The sequence below is a fragment of the Sceloporus occidentalis genome, unplaced genomic scaffold (genome assembly GCF_023333645.1).
Source record: "Sceloporus occidentalis isolate IW3139 unplaced genomic scaffold, rSceOcc1.0.p SCAF_1, whole genome shotgun sequence".
Taxonomy (NCBI): Eukaryota; Metazoa; Chordata; class Lepidosauria; order Squamata; family Phrynosomatidae; genus Sceloporus; species Sceloporus occidentalis.
Window position 1 is genome coordinate 190,163,812 of NW_028316981.1, and position 21,751 is coordinate 190,185,562.

The 21,751-nt window shown below is 40.9% G+C and overlaps 1 protein-coding gene across 1 annotated transcript in view; it reads right to left on the reverse strand.

Moving 5' to 3' along the window:
• The window catches only part of LOC149323141 (sodium/potassium/calcium exchanger 2-like), a 99,902-nt gene that overhangs the window by 14,903 nt on the left and 63,248 nt on the right, over positions 1 to 21,751 (reverse strand). The window contains exons 7-8 of the mRNA XM_089487835.1: positions 10,095 to 10,190; positions 8,599 to 8,678 (exon numbers count right to left, since the gene is read on the reverse strand). Of these exons, the coding sequence (XP_089343961.1) occupies positions 8,599 to 8,678; positions 10,095 to 10,190 (176 nt within the window). The remainder of the gene's footprint in view (positions 1 to 8,598; positions 8,679 to 10,094; positions 10,191 to 21,751) is intronic.

The following is a 21,751-nucleotide window of genomic DNA, read 5'->3' on the forward strand; positions in this document are numbered from 1 at the left end:
TGAAGACATACAACAACAAAATGGTCACTGCAATTATAACAAATACAATACTGTACAATACATTCCAGCAGGCATAATCCACCATAAAAGCTTACTAGGGCTAATACTAAAACAATCTTATTTCTAAACTATCTAAAATGTAGCTGTGATACCAATAAAATAAAATAAAAATATGCAAATAATATAGTTAAAAGCCTTTAAAATGAAAATAAGATTGTCAGTACCAAAAAACACTAATACCAATGTAAATTAATGCTTCTTAGTCAAGCTCAAAATGGAGGACATTTTGAAGTTCCTCCTAGATAAAAGGCTGAAATGTGGGGCATGTCCTGGAAAAGAAGGATGTCTGGTTACCCTGGTCACTAGGCATGCAGGGTAAATTATTTGCCACAACACAACTGATGTATTCTGTTGAGAGTGGCAGAGGTGGAATAGAACATACATCACTATTGCACACTTGGGGGCACACTGAGAATTACAATTGCATGTTATGCATTGCATACAGATTTTTCAGCAATTCTGGTTTATTTAGCACACAAATGGATGGATTTATCCTGCACACATTACGACATAAATAAAAAGGAAATAGTGGCAGTAGAGACCACCATAGTGTGATTCAAGAGAGATGACTAAAAAGCCCAGAGATCTTGTAGCACCTTTGAGACTAACTGTGTGAAAGAAGTTGCAACATAAGCTTTTGTAGACTTGGTCTACTTCTTTAGATGCATAGAGGCTTTTGATGAGGCTTGCTTCCTGCATGTGAGGAAGTAGATCAAGTCTATGAAAGCTTAGACTTAGACATCTTTCACTCAGTCTCAAATGTGCTAAGATCCCTTTGTATACTGATATTCTAGACAAACATGGCTGTGTTTCTAAAAAGCCCAGGATAGGTGCCTGTATTTATTCTATTAAATCAGAACTGTCTGTTGTTGCAACTTCTTCAGAGAAAAGGTGCCCTTGCCCCTTTGGTTGGCATTACACGTGCGTGATTGTTCTTTCTCTCTAACCTCCTGTCTTGTCTGACATTGTAAACTTAAAAAAAAACAACCATGGTTGTAATGCCTCCGACAGAGATGTGACACATTCTACAAGTATGATCACAACCCACTAGTTGGAAACTAATTATTTCCAGAACCTCTAAGCACATATTCTCACTTCCTCAGCAATAAACTGTGTCCACTGAAATTCAATATGCCCATGGAATTAGACGATATGGGGGAAATGGCCTGCTATTCAGAGGTGAAGTGCAGGCTACTTTGATAAAGAGGTCACATAGTCATGAAAAGAGACAAATGCTGGAGACATTTCCCCCCTGAAATAAACTAACCATGTGTTGCTCCTCTAATATATTAATCTAAACCTTCTTTGCCACAGTTGTTCACTAAGCTGTTTAGTAATCACATAGAAAACAATAAGGGTTTAGGATTCCTTCTTTATTGGATCTAAGGTGCTTTTTCTTTTCACTTAAGATTATCTTTGCCATGGTAGGCACAAATAATTCTTTTCTGATTTGGTTTCCATAGAAACTGGTAAAAAAGGAGCATGCCTGAGTAGGAGGTGATGTTAATGTGAAACTGAATGTTATTTTTAGGAAAGCCATGGGTTAGAACAACTACAGTTGAACTTGGTTAATTGCCTACCTAACCAAGGAATGATTATTTTTCAAAATGTATATACAGTATAAAGGTTCTGGAAGATCAACCTAAAAAATATTCACAGAGAATCTCCTGTAGTCCTCCTAGTCTATCTGTCATTCTTCCTCTTTTATTGACTCCATTCACTGCCAAGCTGTAAATATGCAATATTATAGAACAGGACAGTCTAATACCAGCAAGAATAAAATACATGTCTAGGAATGAGTGGCAACCTTTGGAAAAATACAGCTAACCTCACATTCCCTTCACTGTTTGAAAAAAATATAAGTCTGTAGTATTATACTCAGACCCAAGAGAAAGGTCCACAGAATTAAAAGGGCTCCCCATTAAAATTCAAAACATTCCCCAGTCAGACTATTGTCCAGGATCACTAAGGATTCTGAGGACTGTAGCCTAAAAGTAAGGCTTCCAAGCTTTGGAGTTTACTCCTGCGTAGACATGAATATGATGATACTAAGGCGCTTTCCAGACTGCCCAAAAGGGTGGTCTGCAAAGCGCCTTCATTTGCTGCGTGGAGGAGCCAAATCCATGCCAGAATATATGAGTTCTGTGAAATGACCTGTACCCCCCTCCATACCAGTCCCACTTGCCCACACACAGCATGTATGCAAGACAGCCTTTGGGTTTTTTCCTTTGTGTGGTGCCTTTTGCTGTAGAATTGCTATAGTAAAAAAAGCATCCCATTCATATAATGCTTTCAATGAACTAAAAAACCCATCATATCAAAAATTTCATGGCCAGAAAGCATGTCTGTGGTGGTTCCAAAACCTGGCTTTCCAGGTGTTTTTGGACTACAGCTCTGAGAACCCCAGTCCAGAACAACAAGAGGCGAGTGCTCCTGAGCATTGAAATACAACAACATCTGGGGTCTGATGGCTGGGAACCACATATGTACACCATTCCCTCAGATAACAGAATTCCATAGAGAGTCCACTACAAAGAGGCTCTGGAATAGAATGCATGTCACAGAAAACATAACTGATTATTTGTTGATACAAAAAGACATAATTTGTCTCTGAAAGGACTGAATTTGATTTGTACATTCTGCTTCCAGCCCAAAAATGAAACTTGCTTTGTTTAATATGTGTGAAATAAGACCCTTAGAATGATGGCAAACCAGGGACAAAGTTCTCAGGATTCAATGACATGACATCTCTATATGGTTACACTAGGAAAATGAGCCAGCATGATGTAATGGTTTGAGTGTTGGACTATGACTCCAAAGTTTGTCATTAACACCAGTAAACATGAATCCTAAAAGTTATGAGATCAAGTCTGGCTTACAATCTTGCATATACTGAACAGACACAGCGCCAGGGGACCGTTGTGATGCCACACACCGTGTGTTGAGGCATGCGGTGTCACGCCGGCCTGGGAGTGGAGCTGGGGTGTGTGTCATATGGACGCCACACCCCTACTCCGCCCCTAACCCAGCTTTTCCTGCTGGTATGCACAGCCCCTAAGACTTCTAGATCTATTTGACATGAACTGTCGTCTAGCCAGGTGTCTCCTATCCTATATCTGTGAATTTCCTATCCTGTATCTGTGAATTTAATTTTTTCTGCCTAAGTGTAGGACCTTACATTTCTCCCTGCTGAAGTTCATCTTGTTAGCTTTAGCCCAGCCCTCTAATCTGTCAAGGTCATTTTGAATTTTAATCCTGTTCTCTGGGGAATTAGTAACCTCTCCCAGTTCAGTATCATCTGCAAATTTAATCAGCATGCTTTCTAGTCTTTCATTCAAGTCACTGATAAAGGTGTTGAACAGCACAGGGCCCAGCACAGATCCACTAGTCACTTCCCTCCAGGATGAAGAGAAGCCGTTGGTGAGCACACTTTGGATTTGGTCAGTCAACCAATTATGAATCCACCTAACAATAGTACTGTCTAGGCCTCATTTTACTAGCCTATTTGCAAGAGGATCATCGGGAACTTACAAATGGTTTGGTTAATGATCTGCTCTAAATCTTTCCAGATACTGATGTCAGGCTGACTGGGTGATAATTATTTGGGCCCTCTTTTTTTCCCTTTTTGAAGATGGGGACAACATTTGCCCTCCTACAATTTGTGGGGATTTTTCCTGTTCTCCAAGAATTCTAAAAAATTATTGTCAGTGGTTCTGAAATTACTTCTGCCAGTTCTTTCAATCTCCTTGGATGTAGCTCATCTGGCCCTGGAGACCTGAATTCATTTAGAGTAGTGAGGTATTCCTGTACTACTTCTCTACTTATTCTGGGCGGCATTCCCCCCACTACACCAAATGATCCTCACTCCTCAGGTTGCGCACTATTTTCCTTTTTAGAGAAAGCTGAGGCAAAGAAGGTGTTGAATAGTTTTGCCTTTTCTTTATCCCTAGTTAGTACTTGGCCATCTTCTCCACACAGCGACCCTGTCATTTCCTTATTCTTCCTTTTTCTGCAGACATAACTAAAAAAATGACTTTTGATTGTTTTTTATTTGTCTGGCAAGCCTAAATTCATTCTGTGTTTTAGCTTTTTTAACCTCCCCACTACATATACTGACAATATGCTTGAAATGCTCTTTGGTGCTTTGCCCATTTTTCCATTTCTCGTACATGTTTTTATTAAACACTTAACTCAGTTGAAAGTTCTTTAGTTAACCATTCTGTTTTCTTTAGACACCTCCTATTTTTCCTTCTTACTGGAACAGTTTTAGTTTCTGCCTTTAATATCTCACTTTAAGAAACTCTCACCCATCCTGAACTTCCTTCTTTTTCAGTATCCTTTGCATAACTCAAGAGGAGTGTTGGCAACTGTCTGATAACTTTCTTTTGTCACTTGGACCTCAAATTTTGAATTAACATCAGCAAAATAATAAAAAAAAGAAGGGGAGAGGAGAAGCGTAACGATAATTCTGCAAATTAACTAGCATACTGTGTAAAGGAGTTATAAAATATTCTTTTTTTTTAAAAAAATGCAAAATACATTATTCTCACGTTTCGACTGACGTAGGACTGGCAGTTGGCAGCATGGTCTAGTTATATAAGTTTAGTGTAGACTTATGAACTTTCAGTGATTGAGGATCCTTCTTAGTACAGATTATTTGAAAGAAATCAATCTCAACACTGTACAAAGATTAGAATTTCTGACTCTGCAGGTGTTTCCAGTAGGCTTTGAAAACACACCAGCCTGAATATTTTATGAGACGCAATTGTATTTCCTTTTGCCTCTCTTCTTCCTGAATAATTTCTGAGGTATAAGCAACAGGAAGGACAGACCACATCAATTTATTCAATACTAGGCTCTACTGTGTTTCCTGTATTTATTTATTTATTTAAAAAAATCCTTGTTAGATTAAGGGCAAATTCCAGACAACATTAAGCCTTCTTAAATCCCATTGAGTCAATGGTAATTCTAAGTGCTGAATTCAAATTAAAATGCTTGATTAGTCTCAATTTAGAACAAAAATAATAGAATAACATTCAGATTAAAAACTGAACAGTTATATCCTCTTCACTCTCTTTTTTATGCTTTGAAGATAGTCTTGAATTGGTCTGAAAACAAATGCAAGCTACTGGGACACATCAAAAGGAGAAACAACCTCATGTTAGCTTTAATTATTAGTTCCCTTGCTATTTATAGACTCACAGGTAGGAACCTGATTTTCAAAAATCACTCTGGATCAAACATAACTGGCCAAGATCATGGATCATCAGATGCAGCTTCAATTATGGAGTTTTGTCGCTTTAGGCACTTCTGCTGATGCCACCCCTTCCCACAAAAACTAACTCTTAAGACAGACAGCATCACATTCAAAGAGTTTCTGAAATGCTGCAGATTGAGGTGCTGGGAAATGATGACTGCAGCATTTTCCCAATGTAAGGGCACACTGAGATGGGCAGCTAATAGACCCCTCGGTGTTCTGCCGAAACTGCTAGTCTCAAGGTACCTTGCACCTGGGAGACTGCTACAGTTGTCTCCCTACAACAAACTACAATTCCCAGAATTCTATAGTACTAAGCCATGTCAGTTAAAGTGGTGTCAAACTGGATTATTTCTCTAGTACGGATCCTCTGCAGTGCCTTGGAAACTTTTCAGTTGCGGTGCTAACTGGGTTAAAAGTTATGTTTTTGGGGTCATGTTTGTCATTAACAACAGTAAACATGAATCCTAAAAGTTATGAGATCAAGTCTGGCTTACCATCTTGCATATACTGAACAGAATACTAGCCAGTTTTGTGTGTAATTGCTCTTCCAAGCAGACACCTATCTCATATTTCTTCATTTGCTGTAGGTCCTCAAGACCACCTAGAAATTGAGGGTTCTTTTGGCGTCCCCAGCCTACACAGCAGCTCATCAAACAAAATTTCATCCTTCAAAAGGGAAGATTAACCATTTCAAGGAAGGTCTCTCTGTCTCTCCCCCTCAACTAACCACTGGGACAAATAATTCCCAGCTCCGTTCGCTTAACCCACATCCTAATATTTCCCATTTTCACACAATGGGGAGAACGCCAATTTTCTTTATTCCAGATGCAGAGAAAGAAAAAAGCCCAGGGACTCCCAGGAATGTGGTAAAGTCTTCCGTCCGAGCAAAATGGCGTTTCTCAGCACTGAATGGGAATGGCTTGGTGCCGGGCGACAGAATGGGGCCATTTTGAGGACACTTTGGTGTGCGGTAAAATGCATTTTTTTCTCAGCCTCATGTGTCCCCGAGCATCCCCTTCCCATGCCCATAATGGGAGAAAATGTGTGTGATAAGGTGCCAAGTTAATGTTTAAATCTGAGCCTCTCCTTTCCTAGACTTAAACCACAGTAAATTTGTTAGTTTCATGACATTTTTTTTGTTGTAATTAATCTTTAAAGCTGCAGTCAGCTTTAAAGTCCATGAAATCTCACAGAAAGAGTTGGCTTACAATGATTTCAACTCCTGTTGTATCTGTCAATACATCTTCACAAGAATATATTCTTGAGGTATGTTCGCCTAATGGATTCTGCTTGTTCTTCATCTAATGATGTTAGCCACTAGAGAGTAAACTATCCAAACAAAGCAGGAAGCATATGAGTAAGAGCACTTCCATGATCCTTTTGTCTGACATGTAATGTTCACTTCAGAAAGAAGATCCCAAGGGAAAACCTTTCTCCAAATATGTGTAATTTACATCTACAGAAAAGCATGAGTAGGATTTTCTATCTGTTCCTATCTCTGCATTTCTCTACACTCTATTCTTACGAACTTCCTCCTCTGGCCTCCTGATAACATGTCAGAGCAAACCCACTGCTAGAATGTCTAGAAGTAAGGAATGTAGGTTAAATGGCAGAACTTGCAAGAATATCCTTTTATCCACCCTGTTAATCACAGTTGACAGGCTGTGGCCCTAGGAGACAACATTTTTCTCAGTACAACCAAAAACAGTTGCTATTAATGGTGCCGGGGGTGTGCATGTAATTCCCTAGGCAACATGCTAGAAATATATCTTGGAAGGAAACATTGCTGACTTCGCCCTTGCCTAGGATAAAGTGATAATTCAAGAGATAGTATATGTTTATTTCCATATGCTATAATCACAATGCATTGTTTTATGAGTTTATGTGAAATCATAATTTCTCTTTAATCTCCAAGGCAAATGGACTTGTGGACAGATTTTTCCTCTTTTAGTAATAAGAAAAGATTTTCATAGACTCAAATCATCAGAGAAACAGAGTTGGAAGCAATCATAGTAATCCAGTCCAGCTTCCTGGCATGTGGCCATCTAACTTCTGTTTAAAAACCTCCAATGCAGAAGAGTCCACTACCTTTTTATGTAGTTTATTCTGTTACTGAGCAACTTTTACCATTTGGAAGATCTTTTTAATGTTTAGTTGCAATCTTCTTTCTTGTTATCTGAATTCATTTGTCCTACTTTCTGGAACAGCAGCAAACAAGTTCACTCCATCTTCCACATGCCAACCCTTCCTTTTTTCCTTCTCTCCCTCTCTTTTTAAAGAAGTAGTTGTAAACATCGGAGCTTGGCAGTTATCTTTTTAGCTACAACCCCCACAATCCCCAAGCCAGCATGGCCCATGGCTGTGGGGTTCTGGGAGCTATTTAAAATAAAGGAAATTTTTCAAAGATCCTGTGACCTTAAATTGGAAACCACGGCATTAAATATCTATCTAAACTTGTGATCGATACCCAATTTGAGGTAGTGAATTGCTACAACTATCATGAACTGTATGGTAAACACACTGGCCCCTTGGTATCTGCTGAGGTTTGGTTCCAGGATCTCCCATGGATACCAAAACCCATGGATGTTCAAGTTCCTTTATATACAATGGCTTAGTAAAATGATGTCCCTTCTACAAATGGCAAAATCAAGGTTTGTTTTTTGTTGTTGTGGTTGAATATTTTCAAATCATGGCTGGTGGAATCCATGAATACAGAATCTGTGAATACCGAAGGCCAAGTGTATACCACCAATGGATGACTCTGAGTCCTAATATTGAAATAAGGACCAGAGTTTCTCTCTTGCCTAATTGTTCACAATTTTATGCACCCCTACTGTGTGGGTTGAATCTCCCTTATCTGAAATGCTTGGGACCAGAAGTATTTTGGATTTTGCAGTTTTTCAGGTTTGGGAATATTTGCATATACATAAAAAGATATCTTGGGGATGATATCCAAGTCTAAACATGGAATTCATTTATGGTTTTTATATACCTTATACACATTGTATATACCTTATAGAAATAATTTAATACACAATATTTTAAAAATATGTTTGTGCATGAAACAAAGTTTGTGTACAATGAACCATGAGAAAGCAAAGGTGTCAGTATCTCAACCACCCAAGTGGACAATTGAGTTCAGAGTATTTTGAATTTTAGAATTCCAGATAAGGGATACTCAACTTGCACTCCTTTGTGGAACTTTTTGGATAACATGGAATCAAGCATAAACACAATTAACAGAAGTGGAGTGGGGTAAAAGGATATAAATAAGTAACCTCTTCTGCTCCAACAGCAGCTCCATTCTGCACAGGTCCAGGACCATCATTTGGAGGTGTCACAGCCACTTCAATTTTTTCTGAAGCATAACCCAGAAAGAATCAAAAATAGAAAAGAAAAAAAATCTGAGAGCAAATCATTAATTTAACCTCATTTGTACTACAACACCAGCAAACATATCAGTTTAGATATTTTTAATTAACTCATTTAAAAGTTAGTTTCAGATAAAAACTAGCCCATCTTAAGTTGACTAGAGTCAAAAGATTTTAAACATTACAGACAAATCAAGAACAACATTTTTCTAATCAATTATTTATGCCAATATCATGGCAATGAATTTATGTTTCTTGTTCCCATAGCTGCTGACTCAGAAATAATAATAATTTTTGGTCTTGCATCTACCTAGACCTGAAAATTATTATTTCAGACTAAAACTCCTAGGACTTTCCAAATAGTATAGCCAGTGATTATGGAGGCTGAAGACCTTTCCAAATTCTAAACAAACAATGTTTCCCAAAACGCATCAGATTCTTTCTGATTTTGGAAGCTAAGCATGGTCAGCTCTGGTTAGTTCTTGCACGGGAGACTGCCAATGAATACCAGGTGCTGTAGTTATATTTCAGAGGAGGAACTGGCAAAACTACCACTGAGGATTACTTGCCTAGGAGAAACTAATGAAATTCATGGGGTTGCAATAAGTTGTCAAGTAAACTACACATGTGTGCATATGTGCGCGCATACACACTGTTTCCAAGCTCTGCCTTTTCCTTGGAAATTTATCATGCAAGGTACACATATGGCCATCCTCTTGAAGCTTGGGAGAAAATTGTCAGGAGGCAGGGTCCCCATGGCCATTAAATAAAACAAGACAGACTATTTCCCCTAATTGGGCATTGGAACTTTTGGATCACTCTCCTTGGCAATTCCATTACACTGTTTGGTGCAAAGATATCCCAGTAATGATATTAATAAATGGCTGAAAGCAAGAAAATTAACAATTAACAGCGGTCTTTCTTCTGCAGGGTGTCCTTGACTACCAACACATTTGTTAGAAGCCATTATGGACGGCTGGGAGTGTGACTCCTGTTCTTTATGGGCGATACACACCAATACAAATCAAATAGATAAGCTGCAAATGAGCCAATAGATTAGCTTTCCTCGATCTATGAGACTGACTAAGCTTAATAAATTGAAAAAGAGCCTGGCAAATGAACACTGGTTATTTCTATTTATTTCCATTGTTGGGTTGTGATCTAGAGACCGAGATATTTGGGACACCAAGATGCCTAATTCACACTGTGCTGTATATGTAAAAATTTCAGCCAAAACAGTATGTACCACAAAGAGGTGTGCTTATTTTTATAACGTATGTATAAAACTGTCATGGATAATCTTAAATGTCTTTTATTCAGTAAAGCATAACACAGTATATATACAAATATATCAGAAAAAAATCTCGTATGGAAGAAAGAATATTATACTCTCTTATACATACCGGCGTGATTAGCAGTTCCATTCCGCTTTTCACCATCCTCCACCTGGCACTTTTTTGCCATCTTATGAAGAATTGATGCCTTTTCTTTGAACTTTCCTAGGAGGAAAAGCATCCATGTTAAAACACAGCTATTTCTGGGCCATTGCGTCAACTTCTTATTTCACTCCATAAAAGTATGCCATACTGAATTGTTCTACGTCAAAGAGATTGTGCCCCTCTCTTACTCTGCTCTTCTAACCCCTTTTTAGAAAAAAATAACAGCTTGGGAATTTCTGTGTCTCACAGAATTTCTGTAACTTTGAGGGACAGTACTTGTGGGTTAAGGAAGCATACTGATTTAGATCTAATTAACTCTGAACAAAGTGAAGCATCAGAATTAAACCATCTTTCAAATTAAACTAACATTTTATTTTCCTATTCTTCAGAGCCCAATTTTAGAGAAGATTTTTTGTTTCTGTTGTTCTGAAAAAGCAACCTAGGGCTTAGTGATGTATATGTATTCAAAATAAGTCCCACTGAATGCAATGTGCTGAAGGCTAAAGTGGCACCCTAAAGTCTAAAAAAATAGCATTGAGTGTTTGCATGCTGGCAGGAACTGCTTTCAGAAGCTTGAAAATACAAATTCCCTTTGCACTTAAAAAAGCCTCCAGTCAAGTACTTGTTAACCCTGTAGGGCCTTTATGTAATTTGGAGTATTATCAACATATGTGTATGATCTCAGTATGAGTCTTCTTCAGTTTATTTTCTCTTTTTAAATTCCAAATAGTCATCTTGGGCTATAATGCCATAACCAAATGCCCCAATTAAGACTTAATGGCAAGTCATGCTTTGCAGGCCTGGGAAAGAGATTTTGGTTCACACTTCCTATCAACCCCTTTCCTCTTTTTTATCAGAATATGGAAAAGGATAGCTAACCCAAACAGCCTCACCTATAAAATAAGGATCCATTCCATGTTGGATACACATAGATTTGTACTCTCATTTCCCTCTTACCTTTGGTCAAACTGGTTTTGTACACTTCTGAAACAATGCAAAAACCAAAGTTGGTCCATAACAGGTGAAAATCAAATGAATGTATGAACCCTAAGTGGCTACACTTTTGTCAGACTTTCTCATTGACTACAGGGTTGTCATCAATTAATACCCCCCAACAACAGAATGGCTTCAATCAGTAAATGAGAATGGGGGAATTATAGCCTCTCTTTCACGCAACTCTCTGTATACATTTATTTATTTATTTACTTATATTCCACTTTTCTCCCTATATAGGGACTCAAGGTAGCTAATAACAAATTTAAAACAGTACAAATTAAAAACAATGCAAAAACATTAAAATATAAATATAAAGTTTAAAAGAATTAAATAATTTATAAAGTGAAAAACCACACACACCAAAAATATTAAAATTCATTAAAAACTATATACAAACCTTGACATCTGAATTGCACAGCATTTAAAAGCCTCATCAGTCTGAAAAAGGCTGATGGCATGAGAGCAAGGACGGGGCCATCCTGGCCTCTATAGAGAGGAAGTTCCAGAGTCTGGGAGCAGCCACTGAGAAGGCCCTCTCTACCTTGTCCCCACCAAACAAGCTTGAGAAGGTGGTGGGACAGAGAGGAGGGCCTCTCCAGATTATCCTAGTAATGAGTTCCTAACATCTGCTCTACAAGGTTGGAGGACCTTCCAGAGGAAACAGAAAAAAAGGAATGGGTACCTGAATGGGAAGAAGAGCACCTGCTGTTCATGACAGAGTCACACTATTGGCTTCCATCCACCATTATGACCTGCACATTGCCTAACTCTCTGTTCTTGGGCTAACCTTACTTTTACAATTATTTGAGAAATGGGTAAGAGAAACAGTCAATTATAACAATAGTCCGACAGCAATGGGGGACAGCTGCTCATCCCAATACCTGGTGGAAATATGACTTCCATTTCCATTTTCCCTTTCTTTATGTTTCTGAGCTACAGGTTACCTAATTGTTTCCCTGAGATAAATCAAGTCACAAAATATTAAAAAATCAGATTGCAGCAATTTATGAAAATGTATTATTTTTAGTTTTCTGAGAAACTACCTGGGTGCAATAAGGCAAAGCATACTGGGAACAGAAGCACCCACCTATGAGAGCATAGACCTTAGACACAAGCATTTTATGAAATAAAGGGACCTTAAAACAGAACATCCACCAATAACTTTTGTCATATCGTTGGAAGCTGGATCATGAACGCATTCAGAATTGCCCTTATTTTACTATTAAAGTTTCAGAGTAATTTTTAAAAAATCTATCACTTTTGTGGCCTAAATAGCTTAAAGGTACCCAATTCCACCTGATCTTAGAAGCTAAGCAGGATCAGACATAGTTAACACTTGGATGTGAGACTGCCAAAGAATACCAGATACTATAATTCAGAGGGAGGATTTTGCAAAACCACCTCTGAGTATTTGTTGCCTAAGAAAACCCTAGGAAATTCATAGGGTTGCCATAATTCAACATGCAACTTGACACACACACAACTCAATAGGCAATTCAACACACACACACACACACACAAGTTGTACAAACAACAATGTATTTGGTATACACAATAATGTGAAAGTATGAGCACTGTTCACAAGAGAATGCAACAGCAGTTCACATGGAAAACAAACATCAAAAATTAAATTGAAAGAAAGACTGTTTAAGGAACCATTACAAGGAAGAGGGGTGATGAAAGAAGCAATTAATGAAACAATAGTTCATACATTGGCTTATCTTAATGCAGCACAAAACTTAAAACTGAAATAATTCATATCCTTTCATATTGAAGATAGTCAAATAAGCACATGAGCAGAAAAACAGGCACCTGTCTTGTATGGAGACAGAGATAGATGTACACAAGTCATTTGTTCATGTTGTAGCAAAGTAGATTTACAATCTTATCCTATAGTTAACCAAAGATGGAGAATCAGACATGTTGTTCTTGCAGATACTGAGGGAGGTGTACAGACAGCTGCTCCCTTCCCCCCAACATGTCTTAGGGCCCATTCACATTACAAAAAAAATCGGTTCTGAAACCGATTCAATCACGTGAAGTTCCTACTTACCCCGAATCTCACACAAGCGAATCCGGGGCTTGCACACCCGTTCCGTGTTAAATGGCCCCTAGCGCGGTGTTTTTGAAATCGGCGCAAATACCGTTTCTTTTGGAAAACCCCGGGTCCTGGGAATGAGAACTTGGCCTCGATCACGATCGAGGCAAATTGAGGGAGGGATTTAGGTCAGAGGGTGGGCAAAGGGCAAGGCATTTCCTCCCCTCATCGGAGGGGAGAGGGAGGAGGAAAGAGCCCTGGGAAGAAGGGAGCAAGGGAAGGCATTCTTTAGGAGCCTCTTTTCCCTGCATCCCCTGCCCAAAGCCCTCTGTCGCTGGGCATTCCTTCCCTTGCAGGAGGAAAAAATTCAGGTCACGAACGGAGCTCACGTCAGGCAACCCCCCCCCCCCTTTTCAAATTCAAACAATTTTTTTGGAGCAAATATGCGCATTGAATACATTATGTTTGTATTCCAGAGGCAGATGGAGCTGGGCTTGCACTTTATATCCTTGGATATAAATATGCGCATGGTTTGTCTTCTTGAGCAGATACAGCAAGGGAAGCAAAGGGAAAGCTAATGTTGCTTTTAAAAGCATAAAAAAAATGCATGGCAATCCCATCCTTTGCCTGGGACAGGGGCAGATCTGACCCAAAAGCCCACAGGTTTATAAAAAGAGAGAGAGAGAGAGAGGCCTCTCTCTCCCTGCTTCAGCCGCTGAAACCCCTGTGCCTGGCTCTTTAAAAAGGGAGGACACTTTCCCCGATGCCCTGCAAACGTCACCATGACGATAGCTTGATTGGCAGCGGCCACCTCGCCAGCAGACACAGAATGCATTCGATTTCTAATTTGCAGGTCAAAATGCATTCGATTTCAAATTTGTAGTGGGCACTTGCTAACGGAGCGATTCGGGGGAGGGGCATCCGGATCAGCCCAGTTCCTTCCAGGTCTTTTAGACCAGTATGAATGGGGCCTTAATGAGACTGGCACTGCCAGGGCCATAGTGGGCACAGGGGAGAAGAAAAGTGATGAGAGTTACAGGCCTACATTCTTTATGTTGTCAGTTAAGATAGGCTAGAGGGATATCAATGTAGGGTACTCCTCTTCTTGATTATATGGGGACTGAGTAGAAAGTGCAGTAAAGGACATGCAATAAAATTTTATATCTATTAACAGCAACAAAGAAACTTCCACTGAGGTCCAGGCAATATTCTGCTCTGTGCAGGGCTAACTACTCATTTCTTAGGCAGAGAACATTTAATTGCTAAACAAGTCTATGTATTGTTACTTCTGTAGGCTTGCCATATCCCGCCTGGGGGCGGGACTTTCCCGGTTTGGGGCGGGGCCACACGGTCCCGCCCCAGTTTAGCCCCTCCCCCAGGACCTCCCCCCCCCCAGCAAGGCCCTGGAGGCAGCTCCAGCCCTTCCTCCCCATGGCTGTGTGCCACGCTCCCTGCCTGCCTGCCTGTCTTAAGCCTAGAGAGCAGGTCTTAAAGACATCTGCCACTCAGAGCTATTGCCAGCCCACTTGGTATATATACCCTGCAAAAGGCATTACTTTCAGGTTACAGTGAGCAAAGAAAAAAAGGCCATCAATCGTTCCTGTTTCCCTGGGAGTCTAAATGCCTCCTCATCTTTTAAATGTCTAGCACTCAGTATTGTTGTAATTCTTTATCACAGGGTCGTTTTTGAGGCCCTAAACACCTTTCCTTGTAATATGCAAATTTCTCCGGAAGCTGACCAATGGGAAAGAAGCAATCAGCCCCCCCCCCCCTTGGGTTGGTTTTCAAGGGCTTGGAAGGAAGAGATTTTGCCTTGCAAGTTGCTGGTAAATAATAGAAGGCTTTGGGGTAGCAAAGGCTGCAGAAATAGTTTGACCCCCCCTTAAACATCCATGGCTCAGTGCTATGGGATTCTGGGAATTGTAGTTTCTTGTGGCACCAGAGTTCTTTTGACAAAAGGAGACTGAATGGAGGCGTTGCCTGGCTGGGGGCAGAGCCTCTTGCCAGCAGTGAGAAGGCTGCGATGATGAGGAAAAGCAGGGGCTCCTCTGGTGGTCCTGGCCACTTCCCTTGGCTCCCTCCCTCCCTCCTCCTCCTCCTCCTCCTCCTCCTCCTCCTCCTCCTCCTCCTCCTCCTCCTCCTCCTCCTCCTCTCAGAGCTCATTCACACTCCCTGGCTTTTCTCTCTCCCCCCCCCCCCTCTGCACTTTGAGACCCCTTTAACTGCCAAAGCTCAATGCTCTGGAATTCTGGGGTCTGTGAGGCATTTGGCCTTCTCTGTCAGAGAGCTCTGGTGCCACAATCAACTACAATTCCCAGGATTCCATAGCACTGAGCCCTGGCAGTCCAAGCAGTGTGTTTTGGACACAGAGATCCTCCAAATGAATCCAGTCCCTAACTTTTATATCTCTCTCACACACTGCAAGAATAATAACCCACTTTGAGACTGCTTTAACTCAGTGCTAGGGAATCCTGGGAATGCGAGTGTTTGGGAGACATTGAGACTTCTCTGTCAGTGATGGCTCTGAGGCCACAATAGACTACAATTCCCAGGATTCCCCAGCACTGAGCAGTCTCAAACTGGACCATTTCCTCAGTGTGGATGCACCTGGGGAGGAATTCTGGGCACTGCAGTTCAACTACGTTTGGAGGGTTATGGGACTCCCTGTCAGAGATAGCTCTGGGGCCACAATGTACTACAATTCCCAGCATTCCCCAGCACTAACCCAGGACAGTTAAGTCACTCTCAAACTGGATTATTTCCTCAGTGTGGATGCAGCTTTGGTGAGGAACTCTGGGCATTTCAGTCCAGCATTGTTTTATTTCTGCAGTGTGTTTTGGACCAGAGACAAGGTGACCAGGCATCCTCCTCCTTTTCCAGGACATGTCCTCCATTTGGATCATGGCTAAGAAGCATGGATTTATAATTACATGGGTGTTTTTAGCTTTTATTTACATTTTTTTGCTTGGGTGCCCTACATTTTGGGGTGAGGGCATTGGTCACCTTGGTCAGAGAGCTTTCCAGGGGTTAACTGCCATTCTGCTGTGGTGCTGAAACAAACCACCATTCCCAGAATTCCATAGCATTCAGGCAAGACAGTTAAAGTGGTCTCAAACCAGATTATTTCTCCAGTGTAGATGCAGCCCAAGCCTTTTGCCTCTCTTATGCCTGAGATTTCAAAGCCCAGCGTTGGCACCACAACAAACTACAAATCCCAGGATTCCATAGGATGGAGTGATGAGAGTGAAAGCAGTGTGGCAGCAGCCTAAGTGTGCTTAATGCAGTTCTTAACATGGTTCACCTCTTGCCTACAGAGTCTCACAAGACTTTTTTGTTGAACAACTCGTACCCATTAACTCCATTTCATGTCTCCTTTATTTAGTGGGGAGGAATACGGACAAAACAAGTCAAAATGAAGAAAAACCAAAGTCCCTTGACCAAAGGGTTTGGTTGTGGAATAAGCCTCTGAAATATGCAAGAGGCAATGTTAAAATAAAGCCATGTTCAATGCCCAAATGTGCTGTTTGGAATGGGGAGAGGGGGGTGGCCAGAAAAGGAAGTACATTTCTGTGATCTGTCTACGAATAATGTCAAAATGTCCTCCATTTTGATCATGCCTAAGAAACATGGATTTATATTAACATTTCTAAAAAAGCCTCAATTTTTTTGCGTGTCCTCCATTTTTAAAAATGTGTCCTACATTTGAAAATGTTGTCCTGCATTTGTCCTACATTTGTCCCGGTTTGGAGGTCCTCACTTATGGCAACCCTATATTTCTGGAAAAATGTTCAAGTGTTGCATAGGTAAAATTAGACTGGCATAGTGGCTAAATGCCTGTACTGCAAGCCACAAAGTTGTGAGTTTGATCCCAGGGGTCCAAGGTCCACTCAGGCTTGCATCCTTCTGTAGGTCGCTAAAATGAGTACCTAGCTTGTTGGGGACAATTAGCTTACACATTATAAACTGCTTAGGAAGTGCTTAGTTCATTGATAAGCGGTATATAAATGTACTTGCTATTGTTATTACTATTGCTAGTGCTGAATTATAACTGTGGAGACCAGGGTTCAATTTCCCTTTAGGGCCTGAACCCACTGGGTGACCTTGGACAAGTCACATGCTCTCAGCATCAGAAGAAACCAGTGGCAACCCCCCTCTGAATAAATCTTGCCAAGAAAACCCCAACATAGATTCATTCATGCTGTAAGTTGGAAAATACTTGAAGACACAACTAAAGGAATGGGCACAGAGTTCATTTCAGTGCCCAGGACACATGAGATTCAAGTGATTTTTTTTAGTGCTCTGGCAGGTTGTAGGCTTATAAGTTATGCAACCTGAACACAGCCTGATGGAAAATCAGGGGTAGGACAACTTTGCCAGGAAGACAGACTTCTTCATTCTTCTCCAGGGATACTGCTGCAGTGCTTCTGTTCCCAAAGCAAACCTTTGAGTCCACAAAAACCAAGGAGGGAGGTGTAATTCTATGCATTCTAATGATTTTGTGTAGCTAACAAAATACTAACAGGAAGGTTTACCCTACATGGCATGGGCATTTTGAATAACTGTGATTGGACAGAGTCAGGGGAAGCAGATACACCTTTTAAGCTTATAGGTTATCCATGGACTTGGCACATATTAAATGAGGTAGCATGGAAATACCACCATGTACTCTTTAAAATGCTATATATAAAAATCTAAAGGAAATATGAGATATAAGTATAGAAGTTATGCGCAAATATTACAAAGACTATGGTACATTGCTACACTGCATCTCGCCATGGCTTACAGGAAATGGGAGTCACACTTTGTAGCTTTGTCACTTTCCTTTTCTATTTCATATCTATTCAACACCAAATAATATCACCTAACATGAATGTGTAAGGAAGCCTCCCCCCCTTAAAAGGGTCATATACCACTTGTCCTTTCCAAGAGTGGAATTCCATGTTGTACAGGTTGACTATCTCTTATCTGGAATTCTGAAATTCAAAATACTGTACTTCAAAATTGTCTATATGAGCAACTGAGATAGTGACACATTTGCTTTCTGATAGTTCCGTGTACACAAACTTTGTTCCATACACAAAATTATTAAAATTATTATGTATAAAATTATCTTCAGACTATGTGAATAAGGTGTATGTGAAACATGGGCGGGATACAGATGGGCAAAAAGGGGTGTGTTCATGACGTCATGAAGGTATAGCCTTCAGACGGCCCTTACCTGAACGCCGCCATGAACACGCCGCCCGCACGCCCCAAGCGGGAAGAAGCGGCATTAAAAAGGTGCTGCTTTCCCCCGCTTCTTTTCTATATACTGCGCAGCTGCGCATCTCCGTCTGTAAGCTGCTGCACCGGTACGCCAGAATTGTTACGCCGCTAATTTAAGTTGCCCATTTAAAGGCTCCGTGTCTGCTGCGTCGCATAATGAGTCGGGGTCCTGGAACATGCGCAGTTTGCACCAAGGCTAATTAGAGCGTCAGATGCCATGCAGATGTGGAAGCTGCAGTACAGCTGCACTCTATTTTAATGCTCGTAACCCTAACCCTAACCCTAGAGCAACATGTACACATGCGCTGCTAGAATTGGGGAAAGTTTGGAATGTAAAGTGAACCTCTACACACATACCTGTGCCATTTTCACCTAACAATAAAAACCCCTAAAACTTTAAATATTTACATATGTACAAGGGAGGTGATGGGGGATGGCAGGGGGACAGCGGTGGCAGCGGCGACAGCTGTGGCTGTGCATTGCAGATTCAGCAAGAGCGTGGGGACCAAAGGAGAGGAGGCATCCATGATGCTGGTGACACTACCAACGTGCAAGCGGACAAGGATGCCAACACCAGCTGATCACCAGCTGGCAGGAGACCACCACTGTTCTTGGGCAGGGCGAGGGAAAAAGTTTAAAGGGGCCTGGGTGCTTTAAATGTGCACATAGGCTTTCTGCTGCCGGTGCTGAGCGCCGCAGCTGCGCAGCTGCGCATCCGCCAGCCGGCAAAAGAAAAAAAAAGCCCCGTTTTTGGCCGCCCGTGCAGAAGCTGCCTCTCTCTTTGCAGCGTCCTCCGAGGCGGCGGTATGGAAACTGCGGGTCAGAAACGGCCCCAGGTGAGGCGTCTTCACTGCCCCCCATGTGGAAGCCCCATCACCTGAGCCATGCCCCCGGGGCGGGCGGTCTGGAGGCTCTGTATTCAGCAGAATACACCTCCAAGACGTCTTCCCCTGCCCGTCTGTATCCCGCCATAAATTGATTTAATGATTAGACTTGAGTCCCATCGCTAAGATCTCTCACTGTGTATATGCAAAATCCAAAACACTTCTGGTTCCAAGCCTTTTGGATAAGGGAGATTCAATCTGTATCAGCAAACAAGTGTTTTCCAAACCTACATTAGTTAAGATAGAATAGGATCAGCTGTTTTTTTCTCATCTGTACAGCCTGAAACTGCAGATTTAGAAAAGCACTAATGAGAGATGCAGCATCAGTGCTATGGAAACTGATTCATTCTGGTTCACTAATGGCTAGAAACATGGCATGGCCAAGACTGAGGCTTGCTCACGATGACACTGGAGAAATCAACTTGCTACATTATACCCTCTTTCTGTTTCCATTGGAATGTGGTCAAGAACAGGGTTATGGGAAACGAACATTCTGATCACCGAGTTAAATATACTTCTCATTCCTCAGTTTTCCATTACTTCAAATGCTTGTACAGTGGACCCTTGGTATCTGCTTGGGTTTGGTTCCAGGACCTCCTGTGAATTCTAAAGTATATGGATGCTCATGTCCCATTATATACAATGGCATAGTAAAATGGTGTCCCTTATATAAAATAACAAAATCAAGGTTTGCTTTTTGGAATTTTTTGTGGGTGTGTGTGATATTTTCAAGCTGTAGATGGATGCATCCAGAGGGCTAGCTGTACAGCAAAAAGGGGTACGCATGTTCAAGGAGACAATTTACTGCCCATGAAGACCAATCCTTCCTAAAATTGCAAAAGAGAAATAAAAGACTAGTCCACATTTGGTTCCTTATAAAACACCTTTTTTTGTGGACTGTTGGAGGAAAAAGCGAAGAGCAGGGAGACTTGCTTTTCCCTCCAACATGTTTTTAATGTAAGACCACTCCTGGGAGTTTGCAAGAAAGGTTTTCGCCCCAGCAAGAGACACTTGTCATGCCTCCTGCAAGTGGGTGGCAGTACTACAAAAATGGCCTTCAAGGCTACATGTAAGCCATGGAATTCTGACCCCCTCTTCTAAAGTGTGTGGCCTGGGTCAATCTCCTCAGAACTACTCCATTGCCAGCCATGGAAGATGTGGACTAATTTCTACTATCTTTCTCAATAAATTTTATGTCATAATACAGCTGCAAAGAGTATTTGAAAACTAATCCAGTCCTTCAACTATCAGGTGCTACTTTCTTTCCTGCTATTAAATAGAATTTAAGGAAGCAATGTGAAAAAAAATCAAAAAGGTCATTCTTAATGTTCCCATTTGGGCTGACCTTCAGGCCTGAGTCCTATTAGTTAGTCCCAGCCAAAGTAGACTGACTGAACCAATTGTTGAATGCTGGGTCAATACTTGTATAAATCCCACTGATCCAAGATCTGTTCTACTGTGGGGATGACAATCCATGTTTCTATTGCCATTCAGGCAAAGAAACTGAAAATATTGATTACATGACCACTACCACTTTGTTAATATGAAAAAAAATTAATCAGGAGGAAGCAACAGATGGTGTGTGGGTAGGACATACTGACTCCCCTGCAACAACTTTAAAGAAAACTGCCAAACTTGTTGCTACACCCATTTTTGTACATTTTATTTTACATCAAAATGTGCTTTCTCCCCTAGCATAAAGTACTACAATAATACAGTCATTAGCATATCTGCAAGAATTACTTTAGGGTTTTTTAATACGTCATTAGCCATCCACACACCAAACAGTAATTTCATTTGACACATGACAATGTGGCTGATGAATTCAACCACAAGCACAACTAAAGCCAAACCTATTGCCAAAACATAAACCCAAAAGGCTGTCAGCAGAATGACTTGGCATACGCTCAGCAATTTACATGCATTTACAACAGTAGGGTTGGGCAAACGGTGGTGTTCCAGATGTCGGACTGCAATTCCCAGCAACCTTAGCCAGCATGCCAATGCTGAGAGAGTATGAGAATTTGTCCAACAACATCTGGAAGGCTGTACAAGTCCCACCTTGTGCTACAGAATCCCACAATGTTGTAGAAGATCCTTAGATTCTATTATCATTCATGGTCAGGGTATAGAAGACAATAGGCAGACTTGGAAGACCACACCATGTCTTTACATGAACTGAAAATACTGTTAATGAAATAACCTGGTATTTTTTTCAGTGCAGATTATAACTGATCTCATTGAATAAATCCTGATAGGCTTTCACAGAACTCAAAGGATTCTTTGAATACAGTTTGAGTTTACTTAGCCTTTTTACTGATTTTACTTAGCCTATCAAGATGACTAAACTGACACCGTCATACTTTGGCCAGATCATGACAAGGCATGACTCACTAGAAAAGACAATAATGCTTGGCAAGAAAGAAGGCAGTAGGAAA